This window comes from Anolis sagrei, chromosome 3, assembly GCF_037176765.1.
Source record: "Anolis sagrei isolate rAnoSag1 chromosome 3, rAnoSag1.mat, whole genome shotgun sequence".
Lineage (NCBI taxonomy): Eukaryota > Metazoa > Chordata > Lepidosauria > Squamata > Dactyloidae > Anolis > Anolis sagrei.
Genome location: NC_090023.1, coordinates 252,537,062 through 252,560,609, shown reverse-complemented (window position 1 = coordinate 252,560,609; position 23,548 = coordinate 252,537,062). Strand labels below are relative to the sequence as shown.

Below are 23,548 nucleotides of genomic sequence, written 5' to 3'. Positions count from 1 at the left end.
ATAGTCATCTTGACAATAAAGTTGTGTTGGAGGACCTACAAATGCTTAGAAGAGTGATTTTCTATGCATTTCTAGGCCCTACAGCATAGATGTATGGCCGACTTCCACATAATCACATTGGAGGATCTACAGATTCCTAAAAAAAACCCTATTAATCAATTCCATAAATAATGAAATGTGCAAACATTTGGAGGGCCAGCTGTATTGGCAAAGCCATCTAGATAATGTTTTGTTCATCCCATAGCAGCCACCACCACCATAATGATTATGAAAATAATCAAAATCATCATTGTCATCCCCCTTACCTTGTATCTTAGGTGGGTGTGCATAATTACAGTGGTCTTCTTTCACTTTAACTGTCATGGTTCCAGCCTGTAGATTCCTTGGATCTGTAGTTTGGTGTGGCACTAGAGCTCTCTGGCTAAGAATAATGTCCCATCTAAATGTCTAACCCCATGATTCTATGGATGGAACCAATGCAATTAAAGTGGACTATTAATGCTGTCCTGAGAGTGCCTTGGACTGTGAGAAGATCCAATCAGTCCATCCTCCAGGAAATAAAGCCCGACTGCTCATGGGAGGGAAGGATACTAGAGACAAAGTTGAAGTACTTTGGCCATATCATGAGGAGACAGCAAAGCCTAGAAAAGACAATTATGCTGGGGAAAGTGGAAGACAAAAGGAAGAGGGGCCGACCAAGGGCAAGATGGATGGATGGCATCCTTGAAGTGACTGGACTGACCTTGAAGGAGCTGGGGGTGGTAACGGCCAACAGGGAGCTCTGGCGTGGGCTGGTCCGTGAGGTCACAAAGAGTCGGTAACAACTGAACAAATGAACAATAGCATTAATGCTGTAATTCTATAGTGTGAACAGGCCTCTGGAGTAGGCTAGGAGTTCCTTATAAGTATATAGTGATTTCATGTTGAGGACAATAAAAACCATTCAATTATGTTAAAAAATGTGATCCTTTCAGAATTCCAATATCAAAAGACCACACAACCTCTAATTAATAATATTTTAGCAAGGATGTTTTTGTTCCCGGAAAGACTATAAATGCAAAAAAAAATTCCCCTCTTTCCCCCAACTTTATACAGATGTCCCTTTTTGCTTTGGCAACATAAAACAGGCAGGATTTACAGATGTTTTTGTTCAGGGTACTTTCTTCAGTTTTGCTCTATCTGAGTTCCTGCAGGATTCCTTCTGGCGCAGTCTAGATCATGGCAGTCAAATTTATCAAGCCTTTGATGAACAAAGCCTTTTCCCAAGCAAACGCTGTACAGAGTTCTGCTGTTGATGATATTCTACCCCTGAGTTATATTTGCCATTGGCTTTGCCTGGAGCACTTCACAGTTTTGGTACAAAATAGGCCCCCATTATTCAGTGTTCCTAGAACATAGCCAACACTCACTTGTGGCAGTGTACAGCAACTGGGCAACACATCTTAATATCCCCATATTTTTCTTAGTATATAAAATGGAAAAATGGGAAGGGGCCTGTTTTAGGACAGGCACTGGCAATGTATATGTATTATTTAACTTAGTTAAGCATTTAGGAAGGGCAGAGCCTTGGAAGTGCATACCTACCACTAGTGTAGTTGCATGTAGGCCTTCTTTTCAACTACTTATATATAAAATAGTTTCTAAAGCCAAGGTTCTTAAATTCCTCTGCTTTTCCCCCACTTTAAATAGAAACCTGCTTCAGAGAAGGGATTTGACCCATGCTATGAATCCTGCCCTTGTCTGTTTGAAATCTATTTTGGTCCTTGCATGCAAAAGAGCTGCCTTGCAGAATGCTGACTAGATGGGTTTAACAAGGTTTATGTGTAGCAACTTTTAAATATCTAATGCTGGAGATCTCTGATTGTCTTGGTTTCTTTCTGTTTCTCCCAGGATCCTGCAGGCATCTTTGAACTGGTTGAACTTGTTGGCAATGGGACCTATGGACAAGTCTATAAGGTAAACCTTCTATGGTTTTTCTATTATACGAGCTTACATGTTAAACATTCCTTGCTTATCTTTCTTCAGTGATTGCAGAAGGAAAAAGATGTAACCCTTCTTCACCTTCTCTTTCTCCTTCTTGCTGGTACTTGTTTTTAAAATGTACAGTTGTAAACAAGAGCATTCAGAAACACAATGTTTTGTGGCAATCTATGTTTCTATAATTGTTTCTGGAACTTTTTTTTTTTTTTTTGCATTAATGCATAAACATATTTTAAGATGAAAAGAAATTCTTCCCAGGCCAATTACGAATGTTTTGGCTCCTTCCTGGTGTGATAGTTAAGTCTGCCACATTATAACTGAAGACCAGTGTGTGTCTTGAAGAGTTAGACACTTGCCGAAGATGAGTAAGTAGGGTTTCTCTGACATCTGTCCTTTGATTTCTCCCAACCTCTCACTCGCTTTGAGGCAAAAATGAGTCATTGTTTGTTAGCAGCGAAACTGGGTTCTGATTTGTCAATTTTAATGGCAAATTGTTATTCAAGTGGATATATACTTAAAGAAATGGTTTGTCTTCACTGTAGCCATGTGTCTTTAGCGAGGACAGCCTTTTATTTCAAGGGTTATTAGAGGAGAGCCTTCAGTTTGAAGGTATCTTCTGGTTGTGCCTTGCAGATATATAATAACGATAACAACAACAACACATTATTTATATTTCACCCTATCTCCCTGAGGGGACTCAGTGGATAACAGGATATATACACAGACACAGACAAACATTCAGTGCCTTGATACAATGAAACAGAAATACAAGGGCAAAGGCAAAGGCTTCCCCTTTTTTCATCTCCGGCTCTGGAGGCGGTGCTCATCTACATTTCCTCATCTCCATTTCCAAGCTGAGGAGCCTGCATTGTCTGTAGATGCCTCCTGGTTGTGTGGACGGCATGATTGCATGGATCAATCATGTTTGCCTTCCTGCTAAGGTGGTACCTATTGATCTACTCACATTTTGCATGTAATTTATTGGACTGTAGCTTATTTCTACTCTAAGCATTGGCAAATGCTGATACAGGTTGAACATCTCTTGGGACCAGAAGTAGTTTGATTCTTTATTATTATTTTTTGGATACCTGTATTTGCATATATGTACGTATCTTAGAGATGGGACTGAAATCTAAACATTGAATTCAAGTACATTCCATATGCATAACCTGAATATACTTTTATATAATATTTTAAATAATTTTGTGTATGGAACAAAGTTTTTGCACATTGAATCATCAGAAAACAAGAGCATCCCTCCCTGTCCCATGTGGATTTTGAAGTATTTTAGAATTCCAGATAAGGAATACATTGCTGCCTTCTACATGTGTGACAGATTACAACATAGACCATAGAACTAGAACAATGATAGTCCGACACAGGCATGGGCAAACTTTGGCTCTCCAGGTGTTTTGGACTTCAACTCCCACAATTCCTAACAGTCTACTGGAGTCCAAAACACCTGGAGGGCCAAAGTTTGCCCATTCCTGGTCGAACATCTGAATAGGACAGTTTCAAGCAAAGGCAAGGTGGCAGAATCAAACCCCAAGGACATTTTCCATAAACATGACCGGTTCTTGGGTAACCAGCATAAATGTTTTGAAAATGTTATATTTAAGCATTCCACATTGATTTTTACTTGGTTGTGATGTAAATGATAGCTATATTATCCTGAGAATTAAGGATGAAACGAGTTACGGCATGTTAACAAGCTGTTTGTACAGAATCCCTCATACATTTTTGATCTTTTCACTCTAAGATAACATTTTTAAAGGCTATTCCTTCTGTGTTTGTGTTTTAAACATGCAACATATCTCACTTGTTTATTCCCTGTCCCTGCTCCCTATATAAAAAAGGAAATCAGTGAAATGTGTAGCTGATTTGTCAGGAAGTATTTGGTTCACATTTTAGTGCATTTATCCTTCTGTTGCTTTAAAATAATCCTTCCAGTAGGAATGATAAAAAATGCAAGTGAATCACAACTGAATTGAAACTCTGGACTTCTCCAAAGTGTACATTTCCAAATAAAGCATTAATCCCTTACTAATGTTATGCTTTGAGGATTCATCTTTTTATAAATTGGCACAGGAGATATTTCTACTGAGTAGCTATTTTTTCCTCTTTATATTGTTTAATTTCCAAACGTCTCTGCTCTGGTTTGCTGAGGCTAAGAGCATTAGAGTCATGTTTAAACAGATTCTCTCTGCTAGTAAAATAATGGTAAAAGTTGACCTAGTTCTAAACATGTGCATATTTCTAATAACTACTGCTGGAAAATGTGACTACAACATCAATTTAAAAGCTTAATGTTTCAATGGAAAAGCAGAATGGGAAATCTTACCCACAAGAAGACAGTGGTAAAGATGAGCTTTGGATGAGCCCAAGACTCCAGTTCTATGCCAAACAAAGATATGGAAATCAGAAAACAAAGGTGCGAGACTCAAGAGGCAAACGTGCAGATCTTAGGTAATCAAAAACTTGGCTGTCAGTAAAAAGCGTTAAGGAATGCACATACTCTAAGCCCCTGTTTCTGCAAGGGAGCAGCAGACTCTCAGCCTCAGGTTAATTGTACAATCACCTTGAGCTTAGTTGGCTATCAGAGGAGATCACCTATCTTTGCATACACACAATGAATCTGATGATTACCTGGTTTGGGTAATAGCCAGAGGGATTTGCCCAACCTTCTCAATTCCCAGGAGATTATTTAAACAAGGTCACAGAGGGTTGGTTGTCTCTAGGTTACATTTTGCTACATTTTAACAAAGCAGTTTATATACACTTTATATAAGAAATAGATACAGTATGCAGTTTTAAAATATATTTTCCCCTTTTATTAAAAGCATTTCCCATAGGTCCAGAGGTACGCAAATTCAAGGCTTTAGAAGATTGGTAATAAACCCAGCAGCACCTGTACCCTGTGAAATATATACTACTTAACTCTTTACTAAATTGTTCAAATTTGATGGTTTTTGAGTTACTTGTATCTTATTTGTTGTCTCTTGGTAAACCAGGCATGTAGCCGGGGGGGGGGGGGGGGGGGCTTGAGGGGCTTCAACCCCCCCCCCCCCCCCGAAATTCTCATGGTGGTTCGCAAAAAGGCCTTACTGGTGCATTATTTAAACTGTTGTGTTTATTCATATCATGATCTGATCACCATACTCAATATATCCCATATGCATGGGGGTATTGGGGTAACAATACAGAAGGTTTGCTAGGGTACACCCTCTTTCACTCAGACTCAGCCCCCCCCCCCCCCCGAATCAAAATCCTGGCTACAGGCCTGTGGTAAACTATAAATTCTTTGGGAGGGTTACCATTGTTTGATAACACTTGCTCTGACTAAAAGGAGGATAAGCTGAGTTTAAATAGTACAGTAGAAATGTATCTTCATAGACAGGAACCCCATGAGTTCATGGCTCAGTCAAAGGTTGGTCGTGTCCAAGTGGATAAATGAATCTTCATCTCTTCCATTAAAGTTTAATTGGAATAATTTTTACTTCAATGAAAACAGAGATGGGTAGCATCTTATCTGTTTCAAGTGAATCAAACACATTATTTTATTGTTGAAAGAATAGAACAACAAACAATTTCTGGGTGTATTTCTAATCTTTTGAGTTTGTTGTTGACTTCCTAAAATTAATAGTCTTTCTGAGATGTGGATGGAGAGGATGGAAAACTATCTGCTTGTATAAATTGTTTTCTAGTAAAAGCATTTTCTTTCTAGCCGAGGGAGGAACAGAGAAAGAAAATCTATCAAGCCACAGTACTTTGTTCTGGGGCCTTCTGCGAGAAAAAAAATCTGGATTGACTGAACCATATTTGACCTCTTTTGCTCTGCTGAGGAATGATTTTAGGGTAGCAAGCACATTAATTGTAGCTGGATATGCTATAGGCAGTAATTTTTCCTTCTTGTCTGTGGCAAGTGGGAGGAATTATTTAACCTTGAAGCGAGTTCACTTGGGCTGTGCCTGTGTGCCTTCTTTGTTTCTTCTTCCACCATAAAATGCCTCCTGATTGTTAAGATCAAGGCTTGTCATGTAATGGGTTGGGTCTCCTAGAGAGACCTGGGCAGTTGATGAGAGAAGTGAGATCTTGATTCCGATTCAGCTCCTCCTTGTTTTGTTGTGATTAATTTGGACCTTCACATTCTTCATCTGCCAAATATACATATAAACAGTGCTAACTTGTGTGCAATGAATGCTCCACCTTCCTTTGCAACCAAAGCCTCTATTATTTCAGAAACCTATTAAGATTTAAATAGGTTTTCGAGAAGTTATACTAGCACACAGCTTTTTAAAGAAATACAAAATTGATAATGGAGTAAGCCTCTTAATTTTCTCCCTTGGCTTTTTAACAGCAGGGAATCTAAATCAACTGAATTCTGAACAACATCCAACATTTCCTGTTCTGTGGGGATTAGGCATCATATTTTGAAACAGTCGTGTATTTTGAGACACTCTCACAAAGAAAGAAAATATGATCATGGAAAAAAGATGCCATAAAGATTTCATATATCTTTTATCTATATATCTTTATAGATAGATTTTATAGATATAGCCCTTTTCATTCACACACAAACATTTATGAAGTCTAAAGGCTTACTTGTTGACAGTTTTAAAATGTTGGCCTTCTCTCAGTTTGGCTAGAGTCGTTGAAATATTTTGGAACATGATGAGGAGTTTGTTGCAGTCGAGTTTCATGGATTCCAAATCCCATTATCTCTACCAGTTATGGTGTTGGATAAGGCTGGGTGGGTGTTTTGATCCCACTAGCATATTTTAAAACCACAAGTTGCCCAACTATGTTGTGCAAACAAAACAAGATCCAAGAATTTTAACAGAGAACAGATATTTGATTAGACACGATTGTAACTTTTTGGGGGGTCAGATTGTTGTTTCAGCTGCTTATTGACTCCTTCAGTTGCCAGGGAAGGGTGGGTGCTGTGTGCAGTTTCCATCATGCATTTGATCTTTAGGGCAGAGCTGTTAGCTCTTTGTTTTACTTCTCTTAGAATACCTCAATGAATAAATCAGAATTCCAGAAACATCTAGAACTGCCAATGAAGCTATTTCTCAGGGCAAATACAATTGGCAACCTGAGTAAGGGATTGGGCAGGCAGTTGTGCTTGGATGGCAAATACTATTAACAGGGTGTGTTTGTTGCCTTAGAGAGGATGGGTGGCAAAATGACTAGGAATGTGAGATAGGAATCTCCCAACTTGGCTCCACTCTGATCCTGGTCATTTACACAAGCCACTGTTTTGTAAGAATCAGTGAGCAGAAGAAAGTATTTTACCAAACTGTCATAAAAGATTCATAAGTGCATGTGTTAGGTAGAAGTACTTTGAAAACTGCATAGTAGTTGTTGGGCATCCCTTAGCCAGAATACTCCAAACTTCCAAACTCTTCCTATGGATAGTGAGTGACACCTTTGTTTTCTGATGGTTAAATGTCCTCATACTTGGTTTTGTGCACAAAACTATGGAAAATGTTGCATAAAATTACCTTCAAGCTATGTGTATAAGGCAAGTATGGGCAAACCCAGCCCTTCTCTTTCTCTCTCTCTCATTAGCCTATCTTTCTTCCTTCTCTCTTTTCTTCCTCCTTCCCTCCCTCCCTTCCTTGCCTCCCTCTTTCTCCCTTCCTCCTTCGTTCCCCTTTACCCTTCCTTCCTTCCCTCTTTCCTCCCTCCTCTTCTCTCTCTTTTTCTCCTTCCTTCCTTCCCTTTTATCTTTCCTCTCTCCCTCCATTCTCGTCCATCCTTTCTTCCATCCTTTTCTTCCTTCCTTCTTTCTCTTTTTCCTTCCTCCTGGGGGATGTTTAGCTGGAAGAAGAGAAGGTAGAGAGGGAACATGAGAACCATGTTTCAAAATTTAAAAGGGTGTTCCATTTAGAAGGAGGAGGGGGAGACCGGGTCACAAGGGTGCAATGGTTTCAAATGGCAGGCAAAGAGATTCAACTGAAAAGATTAGGAAAAACTTCTTGACAGTAAGAGCTGTTGGAGAGTGACATAGACTTGCCTGGGAGTGTGATTGAGTCTCCTTCTCTGGAGGCCTTTCTGTAAGGCTGTCTGTTTATCTGAAGTGCTTTGATTGTGTCTTCCTGCATGGCATGGGGTTGGACTGGATTGGTCTCTTCCAGGTCTAGTATTCTACATCAGAAGTAGGCAATACAGAGTTTAATGAATGCACTTTTCCTCTCCTATCCACCATCTCATCCTCTTAGGATCCAAACATTCCCCATTTTTCCTTCACTTTCTGCCTCTGAAAGAGAAGAGGAAGGGGAGGAAAGGGCAGTCAGGGGGCTTGGGGAAAACCTGGCCCGCCAGCCCTGCTCCATGCGACCCCCAAATTAGAAAGTTTGCCCATGCCTGGTAAAAAGGGTATAGGAAACAAAGAAGAACTCTGTGTACCATCTCCAAAATAAATCATTGTGTACATATGTAGAAATAAGGGTATTCCAAAATCCAAAAATATCCAAAATCCAACATACTTCTAGTCCAAAGCATTTCAGGTAGGGACATTCAACCTCTATATGGAGGTTTCTTTTAGGTTTGCTCCATTTTTCTGGAACATCTTTAGAAGATGAAATGTCCCTGTTAGAAAGGAATTAATTGTGTGTATGTCCCAGAAATGTGGAGTTCTTCGGCAGCTCAAACTTTTCTGTGAGAAGTCTTCAAATAAATGTTTCTTTGAGAGAAGTGGGGCTGGAGGGGGGAGTCTTGTTACCAGAGCAACTGGTACATCTTGTGCTACTTGATTTGTGTGAAAGATAACAGCAGAATCAGGAAGGGAAGGGGAGACAAAGAAGCCAACCTACACACGCCAGCGCGCCAATATGGCATGCTGACATTTGGGTCTTGTGAGTGCTTTGAGGGAAAGGTGCCATCACCCTTCTGTCCTCTGAAAGTGCCAGTGAAGGAGTTGAAAAGATAATGCAGGAATCCAGGATGCTTATCTGCTTCAAACACTGTTTTGGAATTTCTTTTTGCTTTACAGTCTGCACTTATTGGTGTCTGTGAAGGCTTATTGTTGGATACCAAGGGCATACTGTATATAAAAAGAAACATGGGAAGTTGCCTTATACTGAGTCAGATCAATGGTCTCTACATCCCAGGATTATCAACTAAGGGTGCTTCCAGACAGCACTAAATCACGGATTTTAGTGAGGGGCAAAAAACCCTTGGACTTCAGGAGAGTTCCACATACAGACCTGTTGATACCGGGATATCTCTGTTGTCCAGACTTTGTTCCAAGATTTAAAGACTCCCAAGATGTCCGCTGCTGGACTTCCACTGGAAGATGACAGTTTTAAAAACAAAAACAAAACCCTGTGAGATGCAGATATGCGGAGATTCAGATATGTAGATCACCACAAAAGTTCTACTTTTTGTCCTGGCCAGGAAAAAACTGTGCCTTCCAAACATTTCATGAAGTATTTCCCATATAATACCTGTTTTGACAGGCTTTTAATGTTTGACAGTGTTGTTTTTAAATTGTTTTAAATTGCTTTTAAATTTTGTTAGATTTTAGCTATTCTTGTAAGCCGCTCCCAGCCCCAGGGGAGTGGTGGCATATAAGTTTAAATAATAAATAAATAAATAAATAAATACACACACATACCTACCTCATGGGGTAGGACCACTTCTGCCCAAGACAGGAGCACACACTCAAACAGGAACACTTTCAAGCCAGGAACAGGACTTTGTCATTATCTACTGTTTTTAGAGCCTGGCTGCCTGGTCATCTGTCCAGACAGATTTAGTTTTGTACTTGTGGCATCAAACAACAGGGTGCTGTTCCTGGGTTATACGTACATGACTGTTCTGGATTGCTCTTCTTGTGAAAAGATGTACAACATTGACTAGGAGGCCACAACTTTGTTGTGGCCACAGAAAATGTGCCCCTCACCATTTTATGAAGTTTCCGGCGCACAAACAAAGTTTTTGCCTTCTACTCAAGTGTCACCTTCTTTTTAGGAACCGACCAATCAGGAACAAATATCTAAAATCCCGGAACAAACCCAAATAAAAAAAATCCAGTGATTTCCGATTGCCGGGACATACAGACATGTGGGGATCTGGATATTTGGCTCAAAACTGCAATATTCCCGCACCTGGAAATTGTGTGGGTTTTTTTTTTCTTTTGTAGCAATTGCTTCCGGATTTACAGGGAACGGCGTCTGGCCACCCTCCTGTTTGCTACAGAGGCTTCTGGGATAAAGCTACTGTCTGGATGGGCCCTAAGACTGGCAATTATTCTTTCCTACATATTTTTGGAGATCTTTGCTTGTTTCCCATCCATTGACTTCTGTTTAGCTTCTGACATTGAATAGATTGAATAGGATTGAGGAGGTATGGTAGTAGCAAGTCACTGATATGTGATCCTCTGAATTACCAAAATGGTTTTGGAGTCACTAATCTGGCACAATTATTTTATTTTGACTTGTGCTTTAAAGGGTCATGATAGCTTTTCTGAAGGAAAGCATGTATTATTGTTAATGCTGCTGCTTCAGGACTGGGTTAATTGGAAGTGTCGTCTAAGTCAGTTTGGAAAAGAGTTGTGTTTTTAGATCTTTTTGGAGAGACACCACATTGCGTAACATCTTTGCTATCTGGGAGGCGTAGCAAACAGCAAAGCTTCCCTCTCAAAACAACTACAGACAAATATGACATCGGTGCCAAAAGAATATTCACACTGGGCCTACAACCTTTTTTCCACCCGAAGCTTGCAGTCTTATAATTCCTGACGCACACAAATACATATTTCAATCATCATTCTTAAGATTGCCAGATTGACGGCATCTCAAAAGTTAGGAGGATGCCAAATATGTTAGTTTCTTGTTATTGTAAAAAAACAAAAACAAAAACAGAGTGTATCTCTGTCTTTTCCCCTGTTAAAAACAACAAACATCTTGTAATTAAATTGGGGATTTTGATTGACTTTAAAAAGATGCTATCTATATATATTTCTTCTTAAATGTTCTTTAAGAGCAAAAGACAGGTTCTTCTCTAAGATTAGCATTCATTTTCTTAGGAGCCCCCAGTGGCGCAGTGGATTAAACCCTTGTGCCGGCAAGACTAAAGACCAACAAGTCGGAGGTTCGAATCTGGGGAGAGCATGGATGAGCTCCCTCTATCAGCTTCAGCTCTCCATGCAGGGACATGAGAGAAGCCTCCCACAAGGGTGGTAAAACATCAAAATATCCAGGCAACATCCTTGCAGACGGCCAATTCTCTCACACCAGAAGTGGCTTGCAGTTTCTCAAGTCGCTCCTGACACAACAACCCCCCCCCCAACATTTTCTTACAAAAGGCCTGTATTATGTCTGATATTAAATATTAAACTAGAATTACAACCAGTTTTGCCTCATCAAACTCCTGTGATTTGATAGCATTGAGCCAAGGCAGTTCACGTGGTGTCAAACTGCATTAATTCTGGTGCAGAAGGATCCCCTCCCTTTATGTGTATATAATGATATATAGTTGACATTTGTGGTTTTGACTTTTGCAGATATGATTATTCACACATTTGATTAAAATGTTTTCCCCAGGAATCCCTAGGTCCTCCAGTGTCGTTCTAGCTGAAGTTTTTCATTGCTCAAGATCTGAACCATACTTAGACCAAAGACAATGCTATGATGTAGTAAATATCTCAGAGGATGTGAAATCCTCAGTTAATAAAGTTGTGAACGAGATAAATGCAACAAATAGGTAGGCAGTAGAATTGATTACAGACTTTTGTGTACATTATAATGTGAAAGCGGATGTTCATCTAATTTTGGGGTGAGGTGTGTTAACCCTAGAAGGTACTTTTAGGATGGTGTTTGCATGCATATGCCTGTACACTTGCATTTTTGTATACTGAGCAGTCTTTTATGCTTAGTCTGAACACTAAAGAAACCTATGCATAAATACCAAAGTAGGATGTATGACATTGATTATAATTGAGTTTTGCAAAAACTTGGAAATATTCAGAAGGATTTCAGATGTTTTTCTGATCTAACAGTTGCTAATATTTTTGGACTTTCAACTTTCTTTTGTTTATTATTCATTTGTTACATTTGCCTTTCCACTAACGGCCTTGCGGTGGAGTTCTGACATTCACACTTTGCCATAAAAATGAATGCGTGATGTAGATCAGGTTAAGAAACAACAATGCGAGTTTCACAACTGGTTTGGTGCTAGAACCTGGATTGTCAGAGTCTCGTGCCCAGTGCTCTAACCATTATGACATGCTATTTATAAAGAACACCAACTTGCAGCTTTTTCTTTTTACACCACGTCATCACATAGTCCCCTCCCCAGCTTCTCTTTCTACTGCCCTTTTCTTCTCTTGTCCTTCTTCGTAAATAACAACAAACCCATATGGAATGAAGTATGACCTCATATCTTCATTCATTATACATTCATTATACAACAACAACAAAAACAACAATATCCTTAATCTTTATTTGTACCCTGCCACCATCTCCCCAAAGGGACTCGGGGCGGCTCAAAGAAGCACTCCAAGTGCCACATGCATTCCATGGTCCCCTGTGGATACTTGAAACTATGAATAACTTTTACCATCTTGTCCACACTCAGATGTGTGTCCCAGTTTTCATCTATGTGTAAGGTATCAATAAGTCCAACATATGGGGTCTACATGCTTGAGAATATATGGAAACATACTCTTTTTATATCTGTGTACATTTTAACCAAGCCATATAAGGTTTGGGGTGTTTTGTGGTTTCCAAGCTGTATGGCTGTGTTCTAGCAGCATTTTCTCCTGATGTTTTGCCTGCATATGTGGCTGGCATCTTCAGAGAATCTAAATGAGCTTTGCCTGAGCCAGTCTGAAGTGAATTGCATTATGAACAATTTGTTGCTTGCTTCTTTAGAATACAGTAGAGTCTTGCTTATTCAACCTTTGCTCATCCGACGTTCTGTATTATCCAATGCAGTCTGCCTCCCGCCCAGATCCACAGCTGTTTCAATACATTGCGATGTTTTTGGTGCTAAATTTGTAAATACAGTAATTACTACATAACGTTACTGTGTATTGAACTGCTTTTTCTGTCAGTTTGTTTTAAAACATGATGTTTTGGTGCTTAATTTCTAAAATCATAACATAATTTGATATGTAATAGACTTTTTCTTAATCCAGTGGTTCTCAACCTGTTGGTCCCCTGGTGTTTTGGCCTACAACTCCCAGAAATCCCAGCCAGTTTACCGGCTATAGGATTTCTGGGAGTTGAAGGTCAAAACATCTGGAGACCCACAGGTTGAGAATTCCTGCCTTAATCCTTTCTTATTATCCAACATTTTTACTTCCACAACGTTCTGCCGGCCTATTTATGTTGGATAATTGAGACTCTACTGTATATATTTTTGTGGTACTGTAGCATTATCTGGGTGGAGGCCACTAGGGGCACTAGAGAGAAAAGGATAGTCTATTTTATTTGGGGGAGGAGTTGAAAGAGGAAAACCATTTCCCCTGTTTTCGCTGGTTATTTCCCCTCCTCCCCTTCCCATATCATAAATGGTGGTTGTTTCCATGACATGGACATGGGTGGGAGCAGTAACATGAAACAGGGGGAAATGGTTTTCCTCCTTCAACTCACTCTCCACCCCCGTAAAATGGACTATCCTTCTCTCTCTAGCACCCCCTTGTGGCCTCTGCCCAGATAATGGAACAGTACCATTTTTGTATACTTAAGCAAGATTTACTGTTTAGCAGGGATTTGTCCTCAGCAAGATGGCAATCCATCTTAAAACACTAGTTTCAAAGTTAATCCTCTGAAGATAGAATAAAATAATAAGGAACATAGGTCCATTAGTAGAAACATTGATCCAAGGATTGCTGGAAGCCAATGCTCCCAATAATATTATCAGGTCATAATTATGTGATCAAATTTATGTCGTTCCTGCTGTCTATTTGGTATATATACATGGACAAAAACATACACCAAGCTGAATAATATTATGCCCAATAAGTTAAAATCATACTGACCAATTAAGGAGGTTAGAAAAGAAAGAAATAGAAAGGAAATGAAGCAATCTTCAAGCTTTTCATGATTTTGCAATGAAAATTTGTAATATTGTTTCTAAAATGTTTACAGTTGGTAAGACTATTGGGTGGTGGTGATATGATAGCTATTATGGATCATAATGTAATTCCAAAAATACAAAAAAAATCAGCATTCTTTTTCTATGAGTCAGATGATGTGTGTGTACACAAAAACCATATGATGGCATTGTGGTGTGCATGTAGGGAAGTGTTTGAAGTTTTAACTGGGAAGCAAAACATCCCATTTCTGACTATTTGTTTGTAACATAATTACGTGTTTATGGCTTCTAAAAGATAATGTTTTCATTCCTAGGATAAAGGCCTTTAAAAAAAAAGAAATTAATGAGTGAGTTTCTTGACATTTTTCTATTTGCATTTAGCTTTGAGGATGCTTTATCTAGCAAGCCAATTAAGATAAAATAAATCTAGAATTTCAAAATGTCACTAAAGACCTACCGCACACATAAACATTATCAACAGCAATAAAAATGACAGCCCAGTCACAGCGACAACAATAACCTTACTCAATTATCAGCCATAAATTATCTATGATTAGGGAAAGCCTTCAAGAACGAAGCCTTTTTTAATCTGTCAGGCTGCACAGACTGGAGGTGAGATTTTCTGAGCAGGGAGTTCTAGTAGAGATTTGCAGTTCCTTTGCTGTTCTGGGATGCTGATTTGTGTGTTGCCGGGTTGGTGATATCTAGTACTCTTTTAAGATTAATAATTATTCATCTACCCTAGATGTGAGCATGTTCTAAGAGAGAAAAGACAGAAAACGCATCTTTTTAAAATCCCCCGGGCCTGAATATAGAAGTGTAAATAAGCAACAGTATCACTCTGTTTTCTTCCCTAATTTCTCTAGGGATGTATAGTACTGATTAGCAGGGCCAGACTGAAAAAATGGATTTTATTTGGCACATTTGTGCTGAAAAGAAAATCAAACAACTTGCAGGCAGTTGTTATAGATTCAGCCTACAAAGAGAAATCAGAGTTCTTCTCTGCTTTCCTTTCCGTATTCGATTACCCTCTTTCTGAGTGTTAATTCTCCAATGGAAGGAGAAGGACTTTGATGGCCTTTATTTATTTGTTTGTTTATTTATTTATTTGCAGTATTTCTATACCGCTTTTCTCACCCCCGAGGGGGATTCATAGCCGGTTTACACATAAGTAATGGCAAAAATTCAATGCCAGTGCAAACAATTACAATTATACACTATAATTAGACATAAATTAAATTTAAAAATACATCCATGAGAAATAAAACAATCATTAAAACAATAAAACGGTCTTGTCTGTCGAATCGCCATTCCAGTCATTGTCTTTCCGAAATACTGCATACATTTACTTCTACTGCCCAAAGGCCTGGTCCCAAAACCATAATTTTAATTTTTTTTCTAAAAGCCAGGAAGGAGGGAGCGGATCTTACCTCATTTGGGATTGTGTTCCATAGGTGGGGGGCCACAGCCGAGAAGGCCCAGTCTCTCATCCTCGCCAGGCGCATCTGTGCTGTTGACAGGAGCGAGAGCAGGGTCTCCCTGGATGATCTTAGATTACGAGGTGGGATGTAGTGTTTGTTCATATGGTTGCAGGAGCTTTGCTGCCTAGTGAAGTAGATTTCCTGGAATGGTAAGAAGCAAATCCAAAATATGTGATGAAATTAAAATCTTGTCATTCTTATGCTTTCAAAGGGATTTGTGAAAATATTCTGAAATTGGAACCTGAACTGATACATCACTTAATGATTGAATAGTGAGGTTTGCTCAGGAAACAAAGGGTTAAAAGTGGCCCCTGGCTGTTTTTGCTATGTGTGCCACCCATTTAAAACAAAGGTCTAAACTTATGCATTAATAACTTCTGAAACATGTATAAATTGGTTTTAAAAAAACAACAAAAAAACCTTAAGGTAATTGCCCGACATCTGTTATGTGTGCCATTTAAAATATTAAATCAACAGAGTTTACTTCTGTATTGATTCAGTATTCAACAATTGATTTGGTAGATTAGCCTTAATTCAATCTGAGTAGTTTTCACTAGTTTTTTATGCTGCTCCAGAAACTAGAACAAGGAGCAATTGGGTTCAAATTACGGTTAAAAACTTTAGGAAGAACTTTTTAACAGTAAGAGCTGTTTAACAGTATGGTAGAGTCTCCATACTCAAGAAATTTTTAGATAGAAACCGGATGGCCATCAGTCGCAAGGGCTTTGGTTATGTGTTCCTGCATGGCAGGAGGTTGGATTGCATGACACTTGTGCTCTGTTCAAATGCTTTGATTCTGTGATTCTAGTGAGATCCAGGTTACAAATGCATTTAGGCAGAAATAAGTGTAGAAATACTTGAATAGCCAAGTAACCTGGATTTTGTCAGCCAAAGCTAATGATGTACTTTGTAAAGCTCTTCAGAATGATTGCATCAATTTGTGACTGTTCTCTTGTGGTCTTGATGGTCACCGTTGGAGTGCTTTGCTAGAGTTACAGGCTGAAGTTGGGATAAGTCATGCACATCTACATGTAATTTAGTCCAGCAGGTAAGGTTGGCACAAAGTTGGCAACTGTGGCATAGCTTTACCCAAAATGTATGCTTTGTATATGAAAATCCACAGAAGTGAATTTTGCACAACAAACAAACTAATGGATCAAAGATATAGTGCTCCACCTGAAGACACTGGTTATATTTAGATGTGCGTATATACCTACAGCCCAGAAAGCTCTTGAGTATTGTGGCAAGTTGATAGAGTCATCCCCAACAATATCACTAAGGGCCCTTCCACACAGCCTTATATCCCAGAATATCAAGGCAGAGAATCACACAATATCTGCTTTGAACTGGGTTATCTGAGTCCACATTGCCGTATATTCCAGCTCAAAGCAGATAATGTGAGATTTTGTTCAGCTGTGTGGAAAGGGGCCAAAGACTGATGGGAGTTCCTAACAAGATTAGGAAGCAGTCCGCTAGAGCACTCCAGGTATTCTTGGAAGACACAGATTATCTGGATTCGGCACAGCCAGGTTGCTAACAGGAGCCGCACTCAGGGAGCATACTACTCCTCTGTTGCGCCAGCTCCACTGGCTAACAGTTTGCTACCGGGCACAATTCAAAGTGCTGGCTTTAGCCTATAAAGTCCTAAACAGTTCTGGCCCTACTTACCTCTCCAAACGCATCTCCTCCTATGAACCGACTAGGACACTAAGATCATCTGGGGAGGCCCTGCTCTCGGTCCCGCCTGCATCACAGGCACACTTGGCGGGGACGAGAGACAGGGCCTTCTCAGTGGTGGCCCCTCGGCTGTGGAATGCCCTGCCTGCAGATATCAGATTGGCCCCCTTCCTGCTGGCGTTTCAGAGGAAAGTGAAGACCTGGCTGTTCAATCAAGCATTTGATTAAACAGTGTAATTGAACATAGGAATACGGGATAATGGATGACGAGACTGGATTCTGATTTTACTGTTGAGGTGCTAATGATTGTTATACTGATGTTAATGATTTATGTAATAATTGTTTTTAATTGCCCTATACTTGTTTTGTGATATTTTGTACTGATGTTGTTCACCGCTTTGAGTCGTCTGAGGGCTGAGAAAAGCGGTATAGAAATAAAGTAAACAAACAAACAAACAAACAAACAAATAAATAAATAAATAATAGAGCACTGAAAACTAATGCTGTAATTTAATTGTCTTTTGCATATTTGCCTAGGAATTGAGAACTGCAGGAGGGTCCTTTTATGACCCCTTCTACACTGCCTTATAACATCCATATTACTTGCTTTGAACTGGATTATACGGCAGTGTAGACTAAGGCCCCTTCCAGGCAGCTGAATAAAATCCCACATTTTCTACTTTGAACTGGAATATATGGTAGTATGAACTCAAATAACCCAGTTCAAAGCAGATATTGTGGGATTTTCTGCCTTGATATTCTGGGTTATATGGCTGTGTGGAAGAGCCTAAGATAACCCAGTTTAAATCAGATAATGTGGATTTTCTGCTTTGATAACCTGGATTATCTAGCAGTGTAGAAGGAGCCTGTGTTTCATATGTGTGGGAGATTCTACATTGCATTACATCGAAGTTGTGGCACCCTAGATGTGGACTGCCTTCTCTTTAGAGTTTCAACTGGAAGCAACATCGGCTTCTTTCCTAGAATGTGGATTTTTTTTATTAAAGGTTTTGTGGCCCAGTGGTCAGTAATTTTGACTGATACAATGTGTAGCATGCTATTATCTTGTTTATGTTTTTCATCTGGAAATATTGCCTACAATATCAGGGGCTGGATAGGTGGTTAAATAAACAAATAAACAAAGCTTGATTGTGAAGAATCCCTGTGTTGTAGCATCTCATGCATCATACTTATTTCTGATTATACAGTTGGCCTTCCGTATCCGCAGATTTTATATGCATGGATTTAACCATCCATGGCTTTACAATATGTTTCAGAATCCAAAAAGCCAGCCTTGATTTTGACACTTAATATAAAGGACACTATTTTCTAAGCCATTGTATATAATGACATGAGCATCCATGGATTTTGATATCCACAGGGCCCAGGAACCAAATCACAGTGGACTGGATACAACTGACATTAAGAAAGTGTAAGGCTTTGTTTATATTTTCTGTTGCATACTGTTCATCATCTACCCGTAGTTCATAAGTAGTTCAGGGATGATTTGTAATCATACAGTTCGTTGATCAAAATTTTGCTAATTTTTAAAGTATTTTTAATTTATTTGATGAACAAATAAATATATTTTATAGGATGGCTATAAGCATGTGGTTTGTATCCCAACGTGACAAAATGTGTGGAAATGTTAAACCTGGATATGTATTTGTGTAAGTGGCAAGAGCAAATAAAATACTCCAATTTGAAGTTAGCAGGAGCTAAGCAAACCAATCAGAAAACATGGAGCTGTGTGTCTGAGTTGCTGCAGTATTGTGTTGAAGAGGGATATGTTGTTTTATTTATTCTTTGTATTTATAACCAGCCTCTCCAAAAGCTTCAAAGCTCTGAAGATGCGAGAGTGCAAATGGTTGGTCTCAAGATGCCGGTGAATTAAGTTCTAAGGTAAATCAAAAAGCACATTTGCTTAAACCACTGGGGTTTCTTTACGAATAAGTATGTCTCTTTGCTGTTCATCATGCTCTCCTGTACAGTGCTTTCTAAAAAGACAATATTTTAGCAAATTGTTTAAACAGCCCTGTCCGCTTCTACAGGTCTACCTGACCTTTTCCATATTTCAGAGCCCATTATGAGTCCCAGAGGTCCTCAACTTTATCCACCTAATGGCAATTGTATGGCTCCCTTGCCTTCAGGTTCTTCCTCAAACTTCATCTTTTCTGTGAACCTTTCAATTTAATTTCTTGTTATCACTTGAGCTTTGAAAAGGTTATCTTTCTGAACTACAAATAGCAGAAGCCTCTAGCCTTGCTCCAGGGGTTGTAGTCTAAAAAAGTAACTTACTCAAGATCTGGTCCACACCCCCAAATAAAATAAGGTTTTCAGTTCTTCGGAAACTATTACTTTTAAGACTATCTGGAATAGGTTTTTCTTTTATTTAAGGATACATTCCTTTTCATAATAAAATATTTTTCTCAAATAAAAATTATTAAGTTTAATACATGGAATTGTATTTGTATTTATACATTCATGTTATCTTTACCTCTTCCCCCTTCCATCAAATGTCCCTCCAATCTTACAGTAATAATACACTTTATTTATATTCTTCTCTTCTCCTCTAGGGGACTCAGAGCAGGTTACAGCATACATACACAAACATTCAATGCTTTTTACAATCACTTGAGCCAAACACAAACAAAGGCAAGGCTTCTTCTTTCATTTCCAGCTTCTGGAGGCAGTGCTCATCTCTGGCTCTAGGAGGTGCTTTTCTCCATTTTCAAGCTGAGGAGTCTGCGTTGTCACCTCCTGGTCATGTGGCCAGCAAGATTGCTTGGAGCGTCTCTTTGCCTTTTCCAGATGAAGCAGCACTTATTTATCTACTCACATTTGCATGTTTTCGAACTGCTAGGTTGGCTGACAGAAGGGATCTAACCCCATCTCAAGGATTTGAACTGCCAACCTTCAGGTCAGCAGTTCCGCAGCAAAAGGGTTTAACCCATTGTGCCACCACAATTGCAATCTTTTCATGATAGGGATCTATCTCCGTTTATTAACTTTATTAAACAACATATGCATTAATGATGCTATAAAAAAAACAATGGTAACCCAAACTGGAGTTCCTCTGGAGAGGCTTTGTATGTCGCTTCCATTTCTAATACATTATCCCTTTTGAGAAATCTGAAATGTTCCAAAAATATCTACACAGGTGACTGAGATAGTGACCCCTTTGCTTTCTAATGGTTCAGTGTACACAAGGTTTGTTTCATGTACAGAATTATTAAAAATGTGTGTAGAAAATTTAGACAATGTGTATCAGATATATAAAATATGTAATTAAATGTCATGTTTAGACGTGGATTTCATCTCCAAGATTGAAAAGGTAGAGGTTTCTCCTTGATATTAAGTCTAGTTGAGTCTGACTTGGGAGGGAGGGGGGTGCTCATCTCTGTTTCTAATCTGAAGAGCCAGCTTTGACCACAGACACCTCCAAGGTCATGTGGCTGGCATGAATGTATGGAGCACTGTTACCTTCCCACCTATTGATCTACTCACATTTGCATGTTTTCAAACTGTTAGTGGAAGCTTACTCTGCTTCCCGGATTTGAACTGCTGAGCTTTCGGTCAGCAAGTTTAGGAACTCAGCGGTTTAACCTACTTTGCCATTGGGGGCTCCATCTCCAAGATTACTTCTATGCAAATATAGTCAGCACCTCACATTTGCTGTGGTTAGGGGTACAGGGCTCCTGTGAAAGTAAAAAAAAACCCCTGCTTTTTATGTTTATTGTGTGCTGGAGTCATGTACATTTTCATAAACATAAGTTTAAAATATATATATCTATATTAACCTGAGAGAGCACCTGTCTTAGGAATTTCTAGGTCCTTCACCACACTTCTATGGCCAGCTTTGACTGGAAGCTGCCCACAGAATTATACTGGAGGACCTAGAGAATCCTAGACATAATATTTTAATCAAATCCATGAATAATCAAATCTACAAAAGTCAAAACCACAAAAATAGAAGTTCAACTGTATTCCAAAATCTGGAAAAAAAAACCCAGAAGCCAAAACACTAGTGGTCCCAAGCATTTTGAATAAAGGAGACTCAACTTGTGTCACACCCAGCATGGCCTTAGTGCAAAATGAACATATTAATTGTAGTGTTGGCTTTTAAATGACTTAAAATTAAATCCGGCAGTAAAACTTCCATTGGACATCCAAGGGGAAATAACTTTTTGGAACATGCCGTCCTGTCAAGTCCTGGTTGCCATTTCCTGTGGTCTGGCATCTGTGCAGCTATGGCCATCTGCATGAACTGACAGCGCACTTGAGTCCCTTGCCAACTTTGATCCTACCCATCCACCGAGCAAATTTGCATTCCTCTTTCTCTCCTGGTGCTTTGGCACTGAAATATGCTCTTCTTTGCTCTTCCACACTGTCAGGTTTAATTTGTCATTGCTAGAACATTGTGAAAGGCTTTTTGTTTTGCATTTTGCTTTGCTTCCTCCTTCTCCTCCCGTTGAGAGTAACCATCTGATTGTCTTCCCCCACCGCCCTTCTCCAAGCCCCACACTGCATGCTTCCCTCTTCATTAAAGAAATTGATTATAAGTATTACATCTCTATGTGAGGTAGAAGTGAACCGTTTTTAAAAAATCAAAGCTGGATTATCAGTGATGGAAAGGGAGCAAATCCTTCATGACCTATGATGCCTGTGGGCCTGCTACTGATGCTCTCAAAACACACAGCACACATGTGTCTTTTGCTGTGAGGTTGTGAACTAAAGAAATGATCTGGGAGCAATTGAATTGTAATTTCCTCCCCAAACTTTGATAGCATTTACTATTCAACTGGTTCAATTTTCCAGGAGAAGAGTGAATAGGGATACAGGGTAGGTGCTCCTTCTGAGGGTTTATCTGCACTGTAGAGTAAATGCTGTTTGACACCACCTTACATGGCATGGCGCAATGAGAGGGAATCCCAGGAGTTGTAGTTTGTTGAGTCACCAGAACTATTTGGCAGAGAGTGCTCAAGACTTTGTAAATCTATCACTTCTATGATTCTATAGCATTGAATCATGGTAGTTAAAGTGGTGTTAAACTGCATTAATTCTGTAGTGTAGGTCAATCTTGAGATTTCACCTTGGTCATGCCAGCAGGAGTGCAAAGAATGGGCCCTTCAGAACTACAAATTGGTGGCTGAGCTCATTGGGAAAGCTGCCTTTTACCCATAATGCCAACAAGGCCAATCCACTGCAAACTAAAGCCAAACCTTTGGCACGGGAGCTTGCCATACACATGGTCTTGTGTTTTTGAACGATTCCAAGTTACTACCCTCCTTAATTCAACATGATTGTAGATGGGATGTAAGTGGGCCATTGGTCCACTTACATGTTCAAAGTCTGTTTTGTGCTATGACTGGCCCTGGATACTTAGAAATATGGCTGACTCTTCCAATGGTAAACTAAATTGTTAACTAAACAGAAATTAGCATTGAACTGATGCAGGGGATTCTACAATCTACAGATTATTAAAATCTACTAGTGTAGATTGAGCATCCTTTATGTGAAATTTTCATATTCAAAATACAAAAGCTTAAAACATCCACACGACTAAGGACCTGTCCAGACAACTCCTTTATTGTGGAAACTTCTGCAATAAAAAGGGGGCTGTCCAGACGACATTCTGGCCAGTCCCGCATTAAATTAATTTGTTAGTGCATTTATTCCTTGCCTTCTTGGAAGGCATGGCATAAATGCACTATTTCTGGTGTCTGGACTACCAGAATACCCCCCCCCCCCCCAAGTCCCTAGATCCCTTCAAAAACTAAGAAATACTCACGTGGTCTCCATTACAATCATGGCGAGCTCTCCCGGCGCATAGAAATCACCGGGAGAGCGCGCAGGGATTCTAAGGGAGACCACCTAAGTATTTCTTAGTTTTCTAAGTGATCTAGGGGCTTGGGGGGAGGGCCTCCCCACGTTCTCCCAGGCTAGTCCCGAGAAAATGTGTGGACACCCACAACAGAAAGCGCACGCTTTCTGGCGTGGGTGCGGACAGCCTCCCACCAACATCCACATTTTTTTAACATGGTTGTTTATGGGATAAAGGGCTGTCTGGAACCATGCTTTAAGATAGTGACACCTTTCCTTTCTGATGGTTCAGCGTACACATACTTTGTATGTGTATGAAGTGTATAAAAGAAGTAAATGCATTTCATACTTAGACTTGTGTCTCATCTCCAAGGGATCTGATTATGTGAGTTCGTTTTGGGAGATGGTTGTGGGATATAAATAAAATGGTTGTTGTTGTTATTGTTGCAAACACAGGTATTCTGAAAAAATCTGAAAGACTTGGTCCCAAGCATTTCGGATAAGGGATACTCAACCTGTGGTAGTTCTGCAAAATACAG

At 39.5% G+C, this 23,548-nt stretch overlaps 1 protein-coding gene across 6 annotated transcripts in view; it reads left to right on the top strand.

Annotated features, from left to right (window-relative positions):
• TNIK (TRAF2 and NCK interacting kinase) overlaps positions 1 to 23,548 on the top strand; it is a 308,720-nt gene that overhangs the window by 63,175 nt on the left and 221,997 nt on the right. For all 6 annotated transcript variants that reach the window (XM_060767526.2, XM_060767524.2, XM_060767528.2 and 3 more), the window contains exon 2: positions 1,891 to 1,956. In XM_060767526.2, coding sequence (XP_060623509.1) covers positions 1,891 to 1,956 — 66 coding nt within the window. The remainder of the gene's footprint in view (positions 1 to 1,890; positions 1,957 to 23,548) is intronic.